This window comes from Cyprinodon tularosa, unplaced genomic scaffold, assembly GCF_016077235.1.
Source record: "Cyprinodon tularosa strain WSP-4 unplaced genomic scaffold, ASM1607723v1 ctg418, whole genome shotgun sequence".
Classification (NCBI taxonomy): domain Eukaryota; kingdom Metazoa; phylum Chordata; class Actinopteri; order Cyprinodontiformes; family Cyprinodontidae; genus Cyprinodon; species Cyprinodon tularosa.
The window spans coordinates 791,748-811,416 of NW_024039139.1; the positions used below are offsets into that span (position 1 = coordinate 791,748).

The 19,669-nt window shown below is 39.1% G+C and overlaps 1 protein-coding gene across 1 annotated transcript; it reads left to right on the plus strand.

Moving 5' to 3' along the window:
* Positions 1-4,042: 4,042 nt before the first annotated feature.
* Positions 4,043-19,649, plus strand: LOC119792361 (ras-GEF domain-containing family member 1B-B-like). Its single transcript, XM_038298965.1, has 14 exons — positions 4,043-4,251; positions 12,701-13,227; positions 13,326-13,448; positions 13,559-13,696; positions 13,782-13,997; positions 14,304-14,378; positions 16,131-16,223; positions 16,724-16,826; positions 17,098-17,177; positions 17,306-17,401; positions 17,486-17,581; positions 18,117-18,240; positions 18,330-18,402; positions 18,514-19,649. Exons 2-14 carry the CDS (start codon positions 12,709-12,711, stop codon positions 18,545-18,547), a joined length of 1,770 nt encoding a protein of 589 aa, XP_038154893.1. The 5' UTR covers positions 4,043-4,251; positions 12,701-12,708; the 3' UTR covers positions 18,548-19,649.
* Positions 19,650-19,669: the final 20 nt, after the last annotated feature.

The following is a 19,669-nucleotide window of genomic DNA, read 5'->3' on the forward strand; positions in this document are numbered from 1 at the left end:
AGATAAACTGCTCTGACTGGATGCAGTGGATGGCAGCAGTAATTGAAGGGGTGGGTGAATACATGTGCACCAATCTTGCTGTAATTGCTATACATTTAGTGAAATTAGAATGTGGGAAGAAGCATTTTATATATATATTTACAGCATGCTCTAAACATTTAGAAAAGCAGATGAGGTGTATGAAGTGTGTTTGTACAGTCCGACAAAGTGAAAAGTTCAGTCCGCCTTACTTCACTGGTTCATACATGAGATCTTGTGTAAAAAAAAAAATGCATATTTGTTTTTTTCTGGAAATGTTGTTGTCATGATGTTTTCACTTCTGAATTTAGGGAGAACCTTGTTTAATGAGTTGAAATATAACCGTAAAGTCGTGGAATGGTGAAATCATTCAGGCTCCATGGGAGTAGCGGATTATACTCCCACTTAGTCTCAACAAGAGAGATTACATATTTACACAAATCAGGTACAATTTAACGGCTTAGAAGAGCTGCAGTGTAGGCATTTTACTGGCAGGGACCACGCCACAGCAGCCCGCTTAAACAATTCTGGAGGAGATTAATGGATATTGTTGGAGATGTGAACTGGGGAGTTTAATAGAGCTATGTTAGAGCTATCTGCTGCTTTAGATGGAAACACAGAAAATGACAGCTCTTTGATCAGTGCAGTAATTACTTGAGGTGCATAAGGACCTTTCCAAAAGTTAGGGCACAGGTGAACAAATAGATACAGTGGGGGAGAGGTTAAAGAAGAGATCAGAGGGAGGAAGGAGTTGAAAGAAGAATCAATCATGAATTAGTTAATGACAGACGAAGGGATATGGGGAGAAAGGACTACGGTCAAAGGAGGTAGACCGAAGCATTTAGTGATGAGGAAAGAAGGGGTGAAGGAAGCAAAGATGAGGAAAATGTATTTATGCACAAGTGATGATTAAAACTTAGAACTAGAAATCTTAAAGTAGAGATGTTTGTTTCAAGTATAGTTGAGCGTTGAACAAGGTGGGGGTGAAGCCATGGAGAAAGTAGCTAGAAGCAGATAAGGATGAGTGATAGAAAATGAGCAATAAACAGGATGAACATTTTATCCAGCTTTTATAATAGTCATTACACTGTCACAAGTACAGAGAACTAAATTAATTCTCTGCATTTAACCCATTCCATGGGGGGGAGTGGGCTGCCGTTGTGCGGGCCCCGGGGAGCAGTGTGGGGGTTAAGGGTCTTGCTCAGGGACCCAGAGTGGACTGGGGCTCGAAATCAGAACCTCAGGTTTCCAATCTCTACGCCCTAACCGATAGGCCATCACTCCCCTAGAACATGACCAGCATGAAGATATGAATCGTAACAAGGTTGGGTATGAGGGATGGATGAGGTCTGGACAGAGAAGGAATGAGCCAGGCATATGGGATTTATGATGAAATTAGCAAGGAAAGGGGATGAACAAGTGTGTGACACAGGAGTAGAATGAGGAGGGGATAGTGAAACAATAATGCAAGGATGACGGATAAGGTATGATGGAGGTAGGGTTAGGGGAAGAATAATAACAAGCCTCAGATAGGCAAAAAAAGGAAGGCAAGGTTTATAAATAATGGTGTGATGAGGGATTAATGAGGCAGGGATGGTGAAGGGATGGTGTGAGGAATATTGATAAAGGATGAGGGAGAAAGAGGAGATGGATGATGTAGGGATTATGGGTAAAGGTTGAAAGGTTAGGAGAGATTGAAAAGTGGTGCGGGGGGACGAATACAGTAAAATGCTTTATAGGAGATTTTAGTATGAATGCATGTAGATCGAACCGCACCTTTAATTACGTACCCAGACTACAGGGTGGTTAAATGGGCGGTTGAGGCGTGGACCTGCTTCTAAAGTTAACACAGTAATTCCATTTATATTGCTGAATTTTAAAGATATAGTTTTGAGAAGACATGTTGAGGGAAAGTGATCAGCTAGAGTGTAATATTAGATGCCTTTATGCCCACAAACTCACAAAAGTTTAAATTAAAAGATAAAGAGTGTTGTAAATTCCCTGTAAAATGTTTTATGTCAGAATCTGTAACCATAATGAATCCCTCTTTAACTCTTCTCTTTATGGGCACAGCTTTTTATTTTTATTAAAGGTATCAACAGCATAAACATGCCGTTGCAATTAGCAAACTAATTTAGTTATCTTGCACACACGCAGCAGCAGTAATATTCTTTTTTATATGAAAAAGGAGGTTCCCCACCTTAAAGCAGCCATATATGTGGTTATTTTAAACCTTCAAATACATCAAAACCTTTGTAAGAAAATACCTTGCCTTTTCTTTTCAGTTTATTTCTTCTCTTGCAATGAGGAATTATATAATTTACTTTATTATATTTTAACTACGGTAATAAGACAGGATGTCATTGATGATGAAAACAGAAACTGGTACAGTGAATGAGCTACTGTGGGTCTGCTTAAGTTTCTAATTCAACATAACACTGAATATTTTCACATATTTAATATACTTTATAGAAAAATCTTGCCAAGTCTTAGAAGTGGAAAGTGTTCTAAAAATGGATAGATCTAGTGCCTCTTAAACAGCCGTTTCACTGATTGCTCAGACCTAAGCAGCACTGCAATGCAGAAAATTCCTGAAATAAAATTGGTTGCAGAAATCTGGATTGAATTCACTTACTTCATTGGCAACAGAGCACTCAGTAAGGCCCTGCAAAAGAAAGTGAGGGGAGTTGAAAAAAATCCTCACTCTGTCATTATCAAGACCTGTTGCAGTCGTCAAATTCTTTAAAGATATACAAATGTTATTCTTTTATTTGTCAAATAATTTTCACACTTATCTGTTTAGTACTGAATAGAATTATGAATTATGCTCACAGCATAGTGAGAAAAAAGTAATATAGTGAAATTATTTTAATAAAATTAACCGGTAAGGCAAATATACATTCAGCTGATGTTTTATATGACTGTGGTTTAAGCAGAAATCTATTACTGTGGGCTTTCTTTCCTATACGCACAAAGCACAGAACTTCTCCTTCTTGTAAAAAAAAACAAAAGAAAAAACATAAAATATCCACATAAAATAACTGTAATTACATTTTTAGGTAAAATATTTCCCAGCCAAAGTTCAGACCTAAAACTAATAGAGATTTTGTGAAATACTTAAAAGCTACATTTTACAGAATTCTTGTATTCAGTGTGACTTTCAGTGATTTTGCATAAAAGAATGGAGAGAAAATTCAGTATCTAACAGAGATGCACGATCCAGTCCTTTCTGATCCAATCCGATACCGATACCTAGGCTGAGCGTTTCGGCCGATACCGACCTGATACTACCAATGAACCATATACCTTACAATGCCAAGGCATCAGAGTTAACATAAACATTGTTTAATAAAAACAATGTTAACACAAATATAAATTTACTTTTTTATTTTTATTTTTTTACAAAGTGTATGTTTTAGTTTAAAAAATACTTTATTGTAAAGTACACTGCAAACATACATATTTTAAAATCTGATATAATGTTTAGTGTTTAAATATGCAAATCTAGCCTGATAGAGACATTACAGCTGCAAAATAAGTACAAATGGTCTTTTTTTTACAGAGTATTGACTTGGAGGTGGTTAAATGAGAAAGATTGAGGTTAAGATATGTATTCTATTAACATTTTTTGAAAACTATATATCTTTTTTTCCCCTTAATTTTATCTTGATATATTGGTTTTGTGATGCTCTGTCTCTTAAAAGCTGCTTCACTCACAGCCTTTTGACTTTTAAGTCAACCAGACCACCACACATGCACTCACAGAAACACATTCCTGGGGGGAAACCTTACACCTTCCATATTTCAGCTCTCCAACAAAAACACCAGCTCCTCTTGCAGTCCCGAAACCACAGAACTAACTGGAGAAGAGATTCAGCCAATCAGAATCCTTCTAAAGTTCGATTATTTTCCCTGCTGCTCATGTATTGGCCCATGTATTCCTTTGAGGCTACCGCCCATGTCAGCTGATTGGCTAGTTTTCCCGGCTCAAGTGAGGTCATTTGAATACGCTTCGCTTTGTGGGGCTCAGTCAACACAGCCCTGCTGGTTCAAATAATTGACTCAGATATCAGGAGCGGAGAGACACAATGGAGCAGAGTGCCACACGGACACGTTGCTGATAGACTTTATCAGAACTACTTAGCGATACCGAGGAAGACGCTGTGCATAGTTTTTCTTCCTCGCATTTGTTAAAATCGCTTTTATTTGGACTCTGAGCGCCATAACTAAGAGGTAAGCTTTTTTTCTCTTAAGCGTTACACTTAAATTGTGGCGTACTTATGAGATTTTAGCGTTTATATTTAAATCAATTTAGTTTCTCATCTTAGAAAATGTACTTTTAAAGTGTTATTTGAGTTTAAGTAACATTAGGCATCACAGAAATAATAAATATCCTAAAATAACGTGAACGCATCACGTTTCTAGTTCAGTTTTTTTGGCACTGTGGAAGACAAGTGCAAAGTTTTAACTCTCCTGATAATAATGAAGTCCAATTTCTTCCCTGTGGAGTCTCTCCATTTGTTGTTGTTATTGTTTACCGCCCATGTGAGTTTATAATTAGGCTGGCAGTCAGACAGAAGCAAACATTACTCACCCAGCACCTGTGGTTGCACAGCATGGTTTCTCCACAGTCAGCCTTTACTTTTTCTCTTTTTTACTGTGTTATGACTCAGTAAGAAGCTTATAATGTGGAACAGGAGTGTGGTCTGATGTGTGAGAGAGAAACTTACAGATTTTTCAGTGTGTGGGGGTGAAAGGTTTGGGCAAATGTGTGTGAAGCTTGAGTTTTGGCTGCCAGCTTCCAGCACCTTCCACAAGGTTTATAACCATTATTAATTATTACAAAGGTGAGCAATGGGAGTCTATCCGTCTAAACAAGCTATTAAAAACTATCCTGAAGTCCCACATTTTCATATAGCTTTATTTTTTTTCTGATACATGTTGGTGATAAATAAAACTATAATTGTCCTTTTAAAAACCTTACAAGAACTAAATGTTTTCTTTGCAAATTTGCTGAAAATTACTGGAAAAACATCATCTAAAAAGTTTTTTGTTTAAATAATGAGAGATAAAGTAAAAATAATAAAGAGATAGGCCTGTTTTCCAGTGTAGTCCTGTTTCTCTGACGGTGGCTGGCTCGGAGCTTGTCTGCCTGCTGCGTGTTTCCTGGCTTTTACAGTTGCTTTTTCTATCTCTGCTTCTGTCTCCTTGAACCCTGGTCAGCCTCAGCATATGGCCGCTCACGCTGAGCCTGGTTCTGCTGGAGGTTTCTTCCTGTTAAAAGGGAGTTTTTCCTCTCCACTATCGCTACAAGCATGCTTAGTGTGAGGGATTGCATTCGAGTCAATGAGTCGATGCAATCAACTGGTTTTCCTTAGGTAGAAAACTTTGAATCAATTGACTGTATGATCTGGTGAAATGTAAAGTGCCTATAGAAATAAACTGAATTGAAATTGAAATTAATGTAAGTGAGCATTTCAGTTATAGAGCGGTTATGAGTAACATCTTTATTTAACTGAGATTTTTTGTTTTATATAACGACATAAACAGCCCTTTAGAATGAAAATTAATCTACTGATGTAATATAATAGAGTTTTTTATCGTTTTAAGCGAAGCGCAGAAACAAGTGGGGGAGGGTATAAGCTCTGTATGTGCTCCATAGAGAAAACTATGGTCACTCCAGCACTTTCATTGTAGGAAGCAGTAGGAGAGGTATGATGGAAAATTTCAACAAGTTTAAAACTGCAACGTTTCGAAAACATATTTCTTTAGTTTTTGTTTTTTTTACATCAGTTGTTAACGACCCAAAACTCAGAAGTTGACTTTTTATATTTTATTTATGCCTGGAATGGTATCTTTTACCAATAGCTTTTCCTAATTCTGTTACATTAAAATTTCATACTAAGAAAGAAAGGCTTTTTACATAATTTTATTTTTTATATGGATTCCTCTGTCTTTAATCACTACTTTACCTACTGTCCCACTCATTTGTTTTCTTAAGCTGGTTTAGATATAAAGAAAGCAAACTTCAGGATATTTTTTAAAGGATTTTTGGAATGCACAGCCTTTAACCAAGATGAATGTGCAGCACTCAAATGTCAAAATGTTAGAAAAACCTAGAAATTTGAACCAGAGCTTAGATCCAACCTGCCGAGGAGATAAAGTCCCTTTATCCTTTTTGGCTCTGGGTTAATGCTGTACTAGCCTACCAGATGATCCTCACAGCAGGCATGTTTGTGATACTAACCTGAGACTGTGCTTTAGGAAGGTAATCCATGCTTGAATGCACTGCTGGATAACCTGTTTATCAGTGAATCTGCTCTGGGCTCTGGTTGCTTTTATCAAATCTTTGTAGTGGTCACTGGGTCTGACAGAGGTGGCTGCAGGGTCCCACCCCCTCCTTCTGACCCACACGCTTCCTCAAGAGTTTGTTTGGACTCAGGGCTGTTTCCTCGTCATTCCAGTGGAGCTCTTTGCCAGCTAAATGGATGACGTGTGAAAGCTGGGTGATGAATTGGCTGTGAGGGTTAGCAGGGCTGTTCAGTTAAAAAAAAACAAATGTGTAGGTGGAAGTAAGTGGATGATTGTTTTTTTTTTTTCTGACATGAACACAACACAAAAATATACCCATTTATGTAAAGCTTTTTTAATGCTACATTTGTCAGACACAGGAAAGTGATACATGACTTTATTAGAAGTGAAACTGCATTGATCCACCTTCTACTGATCGAAACTAATTTTCAGTTTTCTTTGAAAAGAAATCTACTAATTTCTCATAACCTACTCACTTTAATTCACCAATTATATTTGCTATAAAAAACACAAATGTGGTGCTGGTTCATTGATAGGTAGAACACTAAATATACCAAAGGTAAATGTGTTAATTTACCCCATTTATACCATCATTCAATAGTGTCTAAGATTTATTTGATTGTAACAAAACTAGTATCAACATCTAAACATGAACATGTTTCAGGATGTGTTTTAAACTGAACAATAAAATGTAATTTATTCTGTCACCAGGTATGGAAAAAACTAAATATAGTTTGCCAATTTCTTAAGTTCCCACCATCTATTAAATCTTGGACTGATATCTTAATTTGAATGGATATATTTTTATTTAAAGTCGGTTTCATTAATAAATTCCTTTACCTTGAATTACTGGAATGAATTGTAAAATTTCACTTGAAAAGGCCCTTTCAATAACAACAATCACATAAGTTGAATCTTTATATTAAAGCCACTTTTAAAAACAAATTGTCTGAATTTGATCACTGGTCCTTGTTTGGTGCATCAGTTGATAGAATGAGAGTAAAACTTTGGAAGATTCCTGCTGATTTAGGTCTTTTACCTTTAGTTGACTGGCTTTCAGCTGTTGAAAGACCAAAAACGGGTAAAACAGGCAAAGCTTGCTTCACTTTTAAAAGTGTGTCTCTCAGTTCTGACCTCTCATCTCTTGTGTTGACCCCGATGTTGTTAATAAAACGTTCAACACTTTGCCAGCATTGATTTATGTGGTTTAGGTCGCCCTGAGATCATAAAAAAAAAAAAAACATTATTAATTAATAGTCTCTAGATAATAATAAATGATTACTTCTTTCATTTAGTTGGAGAATAATAAAGAACACAGTCAAATAAACACAAATCAAATGAACATTTTGCCAAATAAAACAAAGAAATCAACACCATAGCCAGCGGTCCTTCACACACGGCTTTGCAGCAGAAATGGCCGCTGCAGACGGGCTGCGATTAGCCCTAGCTGCCGTTACCCTCGGAGGTCCCCTGGTTGCCGTGGTCCTCTCAACTTCAGAATTTTTCTTTTTATTTACGCATTAAATCAGCAGAAGGATCATATAGTGGCACTTTAAAGTATAATATTCTCGCCTCAAGTTATCTTAAAACATACTTTTATTGAACAACAGCAACAGAAAAGAGAACTTTTAACTTTCAATGGAGCGCTTCATTGAAAGCTGCTGCTGCAGCATTGCATGCTGGGACAGCTGTCAATCTCAAGAACGGACAAGTCTGCTCTGATGCATGCTGGGTAAATAGGTAGGGGCGAGAACAACATCCGGGGACTTTGTATGTTCTCGGTCTCCTGTTCTGAATTGGAGCAGTACTAGGGCTGAGGTTGATGATTTTTCACGAGCACATGACAACGCACAAATACTAAGAAACGGCCAGTGTTTTCACAATGTCAGTTTTTGTCACTCGTGATAATACCTTAAGTTTTGCATATATATATTTTTTTAACATTAATGAAACAAGCATGTATGTGACTTAAGGCCAGGTTTGCCTTTAGCCTTGTTTATTCACACAGTCTGACTTAGGTATGTCCTCTTGTCTAGAATGGATTCCTTGTTCACACCCTACACCTGCCGTGTCTTATTAGTGTCAAAGTACATCAGGTGCAGAGATAGCAGCGCTCTACATTGTTCTGCTTCCAATCTGAATAGCTGTTTTACAGCTACTCTTATCACATGCAGGGTGTTCACAGTGTGTTAACCTTTGCTACGTGCTGAACTTTAGCTTTATAATGAGCAGAGGTTTCTGTGGAACAAATGAAACTAAATTCTGCTATCAGATAAACTGGTTTACAGAACATCCAGCTTTCATCCAGCAAACGATTCAAAGCGGCTTCTTAGTATAATTAAATTGGAAGAATTGGGGGATATCTACACAAACTGTTTATGTTTTTTGGTCAGCTTGTACAGTGAATGAGCTCAACTCTGAATGCCCGAGCTAGCCGCAGACTGTTTGCATGCTATTTTTCATGAGTGAAATATATATATATATTTTTTTTTCTGTCGGTCTGTGCTGTGTGTGCATAAATACAAAACCTCAAAGTCTGTTTTGCACCATTTTTTGGGGGGGTTTGCAGCTGTCTGTCCTTGAGGTTCATGAACGCCTAAGTCAACATGTCGGTTTGGAGATCCTCCTATTTTCAAGAGCAAGCAGGGAAATTCCTCTGCACCTATACATTAGGAGTAGATGATGACTTTTTAACTGAAGCCCTGGAAACATTTTTGTTGTGCTTCTGCTGTTTTTGTTAAACCACAGCAGCGTGCATTTACTCCGACATCGACGGTGGAGGAATTCAAAAACTTTCTAATCTGTGCTGTCGTATACACAGGAAAAACATTTTTTTCCCTGTACATGTGCAGTATGACTGTCAGTAGGAATGAACGCCCAATGCTTGCTAAACATTTTAAAAACCACAGCGGTGTTTTTACAGTTAAAGCTGAACCTTGTACGTCCATACATACATTTCAGGCCCTCTGAGAGATAATCCAATGAAGGGACCTTTTTGTTCTTGTTATCATGCACATGTTGAGCTAATAAGAACATATTGTCTACTAGTTGCATGGAACGGAAATGACTGGCGGCAATTGTTAGCAACTCAAGTAGTGCGAATGCATCAGACTCCAGTCCTTCAGGGTTTGGTTTTCCTGCTACTGTTTGATGTATCTCTACTTTAACAAACTTGTTGAACAAGGGAAATATCTTAAGTTTGCAGGAGCATGGAGATGGCATTTAAAATGCTATGTGGATGTGAAAAGGAAAAGCCAACCTGTTTGTTAGTTGAATGTTGTTGTGTGTAGACAGTCTCACTGTAAGGTTTACTCATTCACCTGGTTGAACGTAGTCCTTGGCTTGATCCCTGTAGAGCCCGGGTGGCAGCGAGTGTGTGAAAACTGCTGTGTGTCCAATGTGCTCTGATCTCTTCGGATCTCCCTCTGGAGCTCTTTGTGTTTTTGTTAATGCCAGGACAGGAGAGATAATACCTCTTTTGTTGTAGAATGCCCCACCAGCCAGTGGTCTCAGCAGTGCACCATGCATGTTTTACAACCACATTAGATGTGGGAAAGCTTTAGGATGGAGCATCAGAGGAATAGTTGGTGACTAGCAAAAACTCTGAATTCCAGTCAGTAACCTCACCGCATGTGACCGCTCCCAGGTGGTTGGTCTCAGCACGGTTGGTGTGAGAAGAAAAGTTTCAGTATCTGAGGAAAAATTATCTATAAAGACTTGGCTACATTTGATCAGGCTGAAAGAGAGAGCAAGAGTTCCAGCAGATAACAGGAAGGCCGAACGAAGGAAAGGAAAGTTGCTTTCTATTAACAGTTTTTGTTTTTTGGCATCTGTTGAACAAGTAAAACCATGCTAACAAGTAAAACCTCAAGACAGCTGAAAATCTCAATTATTTTCTTTTTATTTGAAATTCAACCAGTGGAATGCGGCTAGACAAAAAGTGTCTTTTCTTGCTGTTTTTATATCTTAGACTATACAAATAAAGGGAAATCAGATTTCTTTTAAGTCAGTGTTGGCAAGTCTAAGATAAAAAAAAAAAAAAAAAAGGATTTGGTGCATTTCCAGTACTGAAAAAATGCATTGAAGCTCAGGCACATTAAAACTGAATTGTAAGGCTGCCGTTTGAAAACAAGCGAATGCAAACAATCCCCTTTTAATATGAAGCTATTTTCCCAATGCCATTTTTAATCCTTCCACTGGGAATCCAACCTATGATTTTGAAGGAGTGCAATTTCAACGCCACAGCGTGGAAGCCACAGCGACCCAAAAGGGGTCAAATATGCAGGAAGTGGGTCTGGAAAAATCACGACTGGTTTTGGGTTACGAGACGCGTTTCCCCCTTTGCTTTGACTGAAAACATAAACACAGAGGAGGGGGGGGGTTAAACAAAGAAAATATTACCCATTCAACTCTTATCTCAACATGAACACCTTTGGCTTAGCTTTTTGGTAAAAAAAAAACAAAAACGCTATGATCTTTTAACTGAGTCAGAAGGTTAACAGCAGGCAGAGATCACAGAGTTTCGGCCTGGACTGGCCTGCTCAGGCAGGATGCCAGAAGCCGTGGATTCCTTGTGACTGTGTGTGTTTGCTTGTATGCATTGCTCCACTCATCTTGGATTTGTGTCTGACGTGTGTATGTGAGTCTGGATTATGCTGGCATTGGGGCAAGGCGCCATGGTGGACGAGGGTGTGTGTGAAAGTGAGTTAAATGTTGGCTCAGGCCCACACTCCACTGTTGGCAATGCAATGAACGAATAAGACTGCTGGATTCCTGCAGGGCTCTCTGTTTTCTTTCGATATATGTATATGATTCATGGACAAACTACAGTAGCAGGATAAAGATGACTCCAAAGCTAAAACACACTCTGCCGATGATTGTGGATCAGCTTACTGACCTCAGATCTAATTATCTGAACCGTTAAGACAGAAAAATCAGTAAATTTTCCCCCTCACATGCTGCACCACTGCCAAGAACTTCCCTTCAAGAATGTGTTAAAAGATACAATAAAATAGGGTGGAGCAGAAATTTCTTAAAAGCTTATTTTCAAAACTCCCAGCAAATAGCCTAGCTGGTGAAACCTTTCCACTAAATAATAAACAGAGGAGAACTAAAATTATGCGATTAGGTGTGATTATCGTCGCAGACACTTGCTAAGCCTCAGCTCCGAGAGACAGAGTGAGATATTTTCACAATAGCTGAGTACAGTTCAAACATCAACCGCATTCCCAGGGTGTGAGGTGGTAAAACAGCAGGAAATCTACATTATTGCTGTAGAGGTAGTTTAGTTCTTCATGTTGACTGAAGGATAGTCACTAATACGTTAAATAAAGCTGGATAAAATGATGTGGTGAGAACGGGTTATTATAACTTTGCCTTACCGCAATTAAGCCAGGCCTAAACCTAAAAAAACATAATTCAACCAACAGCTTTGGGTTTTGAGGAAATAGTTTGCCATAAAAAAAGGAAGAAATGGTTTTGGATAAAAAGGGAATTAGTGATTGTAAAATTGCTCCATTCATCAGCTGCTCTGAGATGTGTCACAAACGGTCGTGTTTATGTTAGAGATGGACGTTTCACACTGAAGTAGTGTTTGTAAATGATTGCCAAACTTAGTGACTTTTCTTTTATATACCCCACACCCTTACACCCACAAAGCACGTACTCACATTAAAGAGGAAAAAAAATAGGGTGAGCATTTAACACTTTTACAATGCATTCCTATTTCTGCTTTTTGCTCATATACCATAGCAAATAGTGTGAGCATACCCACCTTTAAAGCTGCCATTACAGTACGGTTCTAGCAGAGAAGAATTTGACTGAAAATTAGACCCAGATTTATTGAATATGATTCGAAACGATATGGAAAACTCAGATACGTCTTCTCCCATGCTTATCAGTATACTGTACATTAGATTTTAGTTTTTAAATCCAGTTGGTAAAGCCCAGATTAATAAATCATGATGTGGACTATCAGGCAATCTCTTAAAACATGTGAGGAAGTGGAAAGGAACAGAGTGGCTTTTATATAACAGCAGCAAAGCAGACATTATGCCTAATGTCACACCACTGCACAAACAATCTACAAATACATCAACATTTCTTAAATTAGGTGTATTTACTCTTAATTTGAGTAGATAAATTAGATTTTCCAATGCAATGAGTGTTTTTACTCTTAAAATAAGATAATATGCACTTGTAATAACACAATGCAAATGTTTTTTTTAATTTTATCTTAAAAGTAAATTGTCTTGTTCCATTGGCAAAGTGTCTCACTTACCTCCTCAATTCAAGAAAATTGGACTTATTTAGATTTGGATTTTTTTTCAGTGCTCTAAAATGAACGTATTTGTTTCTTCTCTATCTCCAGAGGTTACCATGCCCCCCACAACCCCCTATGCTGGAAAGTTCAACTCCTGCCCTTCCTACAGCAACAATAACCACGTCAAGCCTCCGAGCCCGTACCACGGGGGCTCCGCCCCAAAACCTCCCCGAGACCACGTGTATAGCGGTGCCTATTCGCCAACCGAAAACCCTTACGACGTGCCGCAGCCTCACGCCGCCTACCGGAGCACCTCGGTCTCGTCCGTGAATGCTAAGGAGCACCACTACGGCAGCAGCTGTGCGATTTCAGAGAACCCGTACTCCTCGCCGCAGCCCCACAGCCCTCGGCAGCACAGCACTTCCTGTCCAGGCCGGGCGTACCGCCACACCAGCAGCAGCTGCAGCAGTGAACACTCCTGCCGGAACAATGGCGCGGCGGCGAAAACCCGGCTCTACGGTCACGGCATCGCCACCAGCTATGGAGAGATGTGTTACCATGACAACAGTTTGGTTTCAGCTTCTCTCGAGGCGCTGATCCAGCATCTGGTTCCCACTGTGGATTATTACCCTGATGTATGTAGTACTTCTGCTTCTCAGGGACGATGCATTAAATCACTAACAGTGGTTGTAAAGGAATCTGTTTTAATGGCGTTCTGTTTTCTGATCCCTAGAGGTCGTATGTGTTCACCTTCCTGCTCAGCTCACGCCTCTTCATGCACCCGTACGAGCTCATGACCAGGGTTTGTCACCTTTGTGTGGAGCAGCAGCGGTCCGGAGACGCCCTCCTGGATAAGGTGGGTGGAAACAGGGAGCAGGGATTGAAGCCAAATTTTGTCAGACTCCCACATAGCAGCTTTGCAATGATCTCACTGGATTCACTCTGCGCTCTCTTCAACATATTCAGATTCGATTTCGTGAAGTGGCGCCCAAGCTGGTCCAGCTGCTCACCGAGTGGACGGAAACCTTTCCGTACGACTTCAGAGACGACCGGATGATGCGCTGCCTGAAGGACATGACGCTCCACGTGGCACGAGGGGATGAGGTGAGCAGAAAGTAGAGTCAGATGTCCATTTATTTGTCTGGACATAGGATTGTTTAGTTCATATATGCTCCATGTATGTCTTCAGTATTCCTGGCGGGCCATGCAGCAGATGACCCAGCGTCTCATCAAACGCCTCTCCGCCCTCGGGCAGTACGAGGAGGCCGTGGCCGCGCTTAATGCCGCGGCGCAGGAGCGTCCGGCTTCACTAAAGACCAAACAGGCCTCAGCTCAAAGGACCGACATTCTGAGCGTGTGCGATGATCCATTCGTCCTCGCTCAGCAGCTGACACATATTGAACTGGTGAGCTTTCCCATGACTTCCCATGTTAAATAAGGGTTAGATCAGCTTTACCAGCTGCTTTTGTGCCAGAATGTGGCTCCTCTAGGTGAGGTGGGTTTTCAATAAAGTAGTTTTTAATGCTTTACCACAAGAAATTAACATTTTTAATGCAAGGATTTAAATGAATGAATGTGTAACTTTTTTTTCTGTTCTTTAAAATGAGAATTTCAATTTAGCAGTCGATGTACAATAATTGAAATGAGACACATTTATTATTTGTTAGTTTTATCATTTTTCTGACTTTTCTGTGCCTGATTTCTGCTTCAGGACAGGCTGAGCTTCATTGGTCCTGAGGAGTTCATCCAGTCCTTCGCCATGAAGGATCCTCTGGAAAACCACAAGGTGAGGCTGAATGACAACATTTAAGCGTGCATAAAAGCCAGATTTGTGGTGAAGTTTTTTCCCAGCCAAGGTGTAGGTCTATATAGCTCCTCTAGGGTCGCCAGGGGTCTCTAAATAAGGCTCTCCTTGCACAGCAGTCAGAATGTTTGGATGGACAGTTTTATAACTGTTATATTCTTTCCATTTCTGATGAAACTGGTTAAGTGCCTTCATTTCCCTTCACTTAAATCGTTTCCTACTTTTGTATTATAATAATCCAAGCAGAACACATTTGAGTTTAAAGTGAGGTGATATAATGTATAAAAGGTCCGGTGCATTGGCATGAGTTATGACCAAATATTTCACTTAAGTGTGATTCCTCATGTAGATTTTCACACATTTTACTGTCAGCAGAACAGCCCAGAGCAGCTTAGATCATTTCCTTCTTTTTTTCCCCCCAGAATGGGGCATAAAAGGTCTTACCAATGTCTTATAGTTGTCTATATAAAGAAAGCTTTAGAATAAAGCAAAAAGGCTTGTTTATAATTACCATCATCAAAGTTCTGACCCAACAGAACCGCACATTGTTGTTATTTTTAAGTCGTTTTAAATTAGTTTTGATTTGAAGCGTTTCCTGGTCCTGCTCTGAGCGTTGCGGTCTGCTCCGGTTTGACTTAATTTGCGATAGAAGCCACATGAAAGAGTCTTGTGGCAGATAGAAAGGGACATGTTCGGCTATCGGTTTTATTTTTATCTCAGCTCTTGAAAACGTCTGTTACCCTGAACGATAAAAAAAAGACCGACTGTGTATGTCTCAGTGCATCAGAGAGCTTCTTTTCCACCATGAGAGATCCTAGAAATCAGCTGAAGGGTCTTTCTCAGTCACCGTTTGCTGTTGCTCTGCTCCCACCTGCTTTGCTGCTGTTATATAAAAGCCACTCTGTTAAAGAGCAGTTGAGTCACTACAGAAGGGGTCCTGAGGTGTAGAGAGGGGGAAGTTTGGAGTGGAGTAGGATGCCGGTGTTGTGTAAGCTTTTAGTGGAGCCATAAACCTCCGGGATTGCATCATCATGGCCGGGTCCAGTGTATTTATGCAGAGCTTTTAGGGTGTTTATTTATGTAAGAGGACCTTTGGAAAACAGGTTTGCCACATTAGAGACCGCACGGTTTATGGGAAACCAAGGGAGCCAAAAAGCGTATGTAAATAATAAGAGACGTGTCAGAGTGTGACGATAAAAGGTTTTGTGGGTCAAGATCTATTAAGGAAAACAAGTGATGGGAGAGCAGCTGCTTTCTTTGTCTCAATTATGGAGGAACAGACTAAGGATTAAGCAGATGTTGCCCTTCATGTTAGATGTGATCTCTTTTAACAACCTTATCAACAGGATACCTAAATAAGCAGACCCAGCCAAGACTGGGTGCTAAAAGTAAGACTTTTCTTTTCTTTTATCCCAGAATCATTTTGAGTTTAGTTGCTATTTAGCTTTTTGTCTGAGGGAGACATCTGTCACATAGATACTGCATTTAGGTTTCTTACATCCTTTGAAAAATTGGATTTATTTATGTTAAATGATAAAATCCAATTGAAAAAAAAATTGCTGAATTCTAAAATTGTCAAAACAAAAGTTGGAAAAAATTAATCCATTATTTTGCTTTTTAAATTACGTATATAGAGACGTTACGTTGGAGCCGCTGCTGATATTTTATACATTTTTTAAATGGTAGCTAACATGCTTTGGTTTCATTGTTCCTTTTTTTCCGTTCCTCCTTCAGGGTTTCTTCCGAAAACGTAAAACGAGCAACCTGGAGGCTTACGTCAGCTGGTTCAACAGGCTGAGCTACCTGGTGGCTACAGAGATCTGTATGGTATGTTGAGCACAAACAAGCATACAGAAATAGAGAGGAATTTTTTTGGTTGCTTACTTGCAGCTAAAGGTATTATTTACTTTTTTATGACTAGCCTGATTTAAATGAGAAGAAAATATTAGCTGTAACTTTTTTTTTTTCATCCTGAGGTCTGGCTAAAGCTCAGCCACTAATTGACCATAACATGCTTCCCATGTTTGGGTTTCAGTCTTAATAGAAAATCTCTTCCTCAAGATCTGCAACTGATTGACAGAATAAAAGATTAACTGAGGACAACCTCTGTTTTGTTGGTCTTTTATTTTCATGCAAATCAGTTCACAGCTTTTTTATAATTCAGTGTCTGCAATGTATGCCGATTGATTCTGTTACCTTTACAACTTTAACATCTTTCATCTAAATATTTATTTAAAAACATACTACAAAAACATATCTGAGGTCTATGCATTAAGACATCTAGAGATATGTTTTTAAGTCTTTTTCTGTTTTTGTTCTCTTATAAGCCACCGAAGAAGAAGCACAGAGCGCGGATCATAGAGTTCTTCATCGATGTGGCTCAGGAGTGTTTCAACATCGGCAACTTTAACTCTCTCATGGCCATCATTAGTGAGTATTTCCTTTGTTTATAAAGAATCTATTTTAATATCTCCTTTTTGTTAGTTTTTGTTGTGAAATATGCCAAAGAAAGACAGTCTGTGTGTCTCAACATAGCAGAGCCGCTAAATTGACTAAAGCCAACAGATGCAGTGCCAGCTGGAGTTTAGGCTGACATTAATCAGTTTAGGGCAGTCTAAACTCAGTTAGCAGAGGCCTGGAACTCTGCAGTACGCTTTGTCCTGGGTCTGCCTCTCTGAATGCTTTCCTCTATCTCCCTCAGCTGGAATGAACATGAGTCCGGTCGCCAGACTGAAGAAAACCTGGAATAAAGTCAACACAGACAAGTTTGAAATCCTGGAGGTAAGGATAACTACTAACGTCACCAATATGCAGATTAGACATTCTGGTTTGCAGCTCGGATGTGAACCTTTGAAATGTGAGCATGGTTTTGTTGTCTGATGACGTCCGATGCGTGTGATCTCATTCAGCACCAGATGGACCCGTCCAGTAACTTCAGTAACTACCGAACGGCGCTCCGTGGCGCCACCCAGAGATCGGAGACTGCACATAGCAGCCAGGAGAAGGTGAGGGAGGCCTGTGCATGGAACTCAACAGAGAAGAAAAATCTGCTTCCTGCCACATTACAAAATAATGTGTCCTTCCTGCAGATTGTGATTCCTTTCTTCAGTCTCCTCATCAAAGACATCTACTTTCTGAATGAAGGCTGTGCTAACAGGCTGCCCAACGGACACATCAACTTTGAGGTCAGTTCAAAACTGCAGAATGAAACCATATCGACTCTCTCGTGTGGTTCTATAGCTCCCCCTTGTGGCAAAAAACATTTCTATGGAATTTTTTAGACCACATTTCACATCTACCAGTCATTTATCTAAATTTTTTTTAATCTGTTGTTTAGTTTGTCAGCAATCTATGTTTTCTTATCTTCATCCATCCATATATTAATTAATATAGCATTAGTCTATTATTTATTACAATATCCATCCTCTTATTAGCATCCTTCATTGTATTCATACTGGTATCCTTTCATCTGTTTATACCTAACTGTTCCGTTTTATGTTTTTTCCATCCATCCATCAGATCATTCATGTTTTATTATAAGCCTTTAGTTCTCTCTCTTCAAGTCTGCGGTAAACTTGTAGTTAATTAATTAATTCAATTTGTTTTAAAAAGATGGAGAGCTCTGGAAATGTCAACCTTTGGAATGTGTAGGAACTGTACAGATTGTCTTGGTTTTAGATGCATTTTCTCACATTAATCTTTGGCCCTGAATGTTTACAGAAACTGTGGGAGCTGGCGAAGCAGGTTAGCGAGTTCCTGGTCTGGCGTCAGGTGATTTGTCCGTTCGACAGAGACCGCCGGATTCTTCAGTATCTTGTCACCACGCCTGTTTACACGGAAGACGGTCAGTCCACATTTAACCGCTTTTATGTCACAAAACTGTCAATTTGTTAGGTGTTGGCTAATTAACCTCAGTATGTCTTATTGTTGCAGAGCTGCACCTGGCCTCTTATGAGAGTGAAGGACCGGAAAACAACATGGAGAAAGATAGCCGTAGGTCTCTAAGGTAAATGCAGATACGTGATTTTTACCCATTAATTAGAAAATTATATAGAAAATATTTGGGAAAACAAACCAGGCTGTATGATAAAAGTTATTTCTTTGTTTTGTTTTGCAGATCTTCCCTTCTCCATCGAGAAAACCGCTCTTAAAAAGTTTTCTCTACTTTACATATTTTCCATTCATATTCCCAGGGCCTAATTGACATTCTGGACCTACTTACATTTCTGCAGAACAATGAACAATAAATATTAGCCTTTTTGAACCCTTTTGGGATCGCAAGTAGCTTCATTGATTCAAAAAAGAAAAAAGAAAGGAAAGGGCCAGAAACATTACTACACCGTGAAGCTTGGCTTTTTCGAGAAAAAACTAAAACTAAAAGGACATCAGACAGAAGTATGTCGTACGGACGGATGTTCAACATGTTTACAGCAGCTGAATGGGAGGTTTGGCTTCATAATAAAAGTTGAGGAGCCAGCGACATTTGGATGCATCATTTTAACAACATACAATAGATTTTTGAAACAAACAGGAAGAGCCAGACTGCAGTAATGTGCGTTAAATGTTACAAACTTTAAATTGCATCTAGAAAGCAGTGTGCTCGAACCGTCAAGTCATTCATTTTTAATACTCCTTCACAGTTCATTTTCATTTGGACAGTAAAGTCATGTGATCACTCTATTAAATGCATTGGAACAAATTGCGTTGTGTGCACTTTGGGTCTTTGTAAAGCTACAGTATCTAAGTGGCAGCAGCATCATGCAAACAACAGGCACTTGAGTGTGTGTCTTTATGCTGTGTATTATAATATTATGTGACTCATATGAGGGTTTTCTTTTTTTTCCAAATGTATTTTGTATCAGAAGCTTTAAAACCATTTTCTAATCATGAGTTTCACATCGAGCTTGTTGCAGGTTGGCTCGCTCTGTGATGTAAGCTTTCTAAAAACCATGTCATGTATTAAAAAACAGAAAACAAGTATTTGTTCAGAGTGAAGTAAAAACTGATGTGTGTTTGTATAAAGAAGATCTTACCCCCTTTTATTTTGTCTGTAGGTTTGTGAGGATCTTTTAATACCCAGCTTTGAGTGAAAGTGATGCTATATTTTTCATGCTTTTATCCACACTGTCTGTGTCCTTTTGATGTGTATTTTTTTAAAGATTTCCGTGTATCTTTTATGTTATCAGGGGGTACTTGTCTGAAAGATCTTTGTGAAAGAGACGTGTTTTCTTTTAAATAAACAGAATATAAGAATTTGTGTTGATTTATTATTT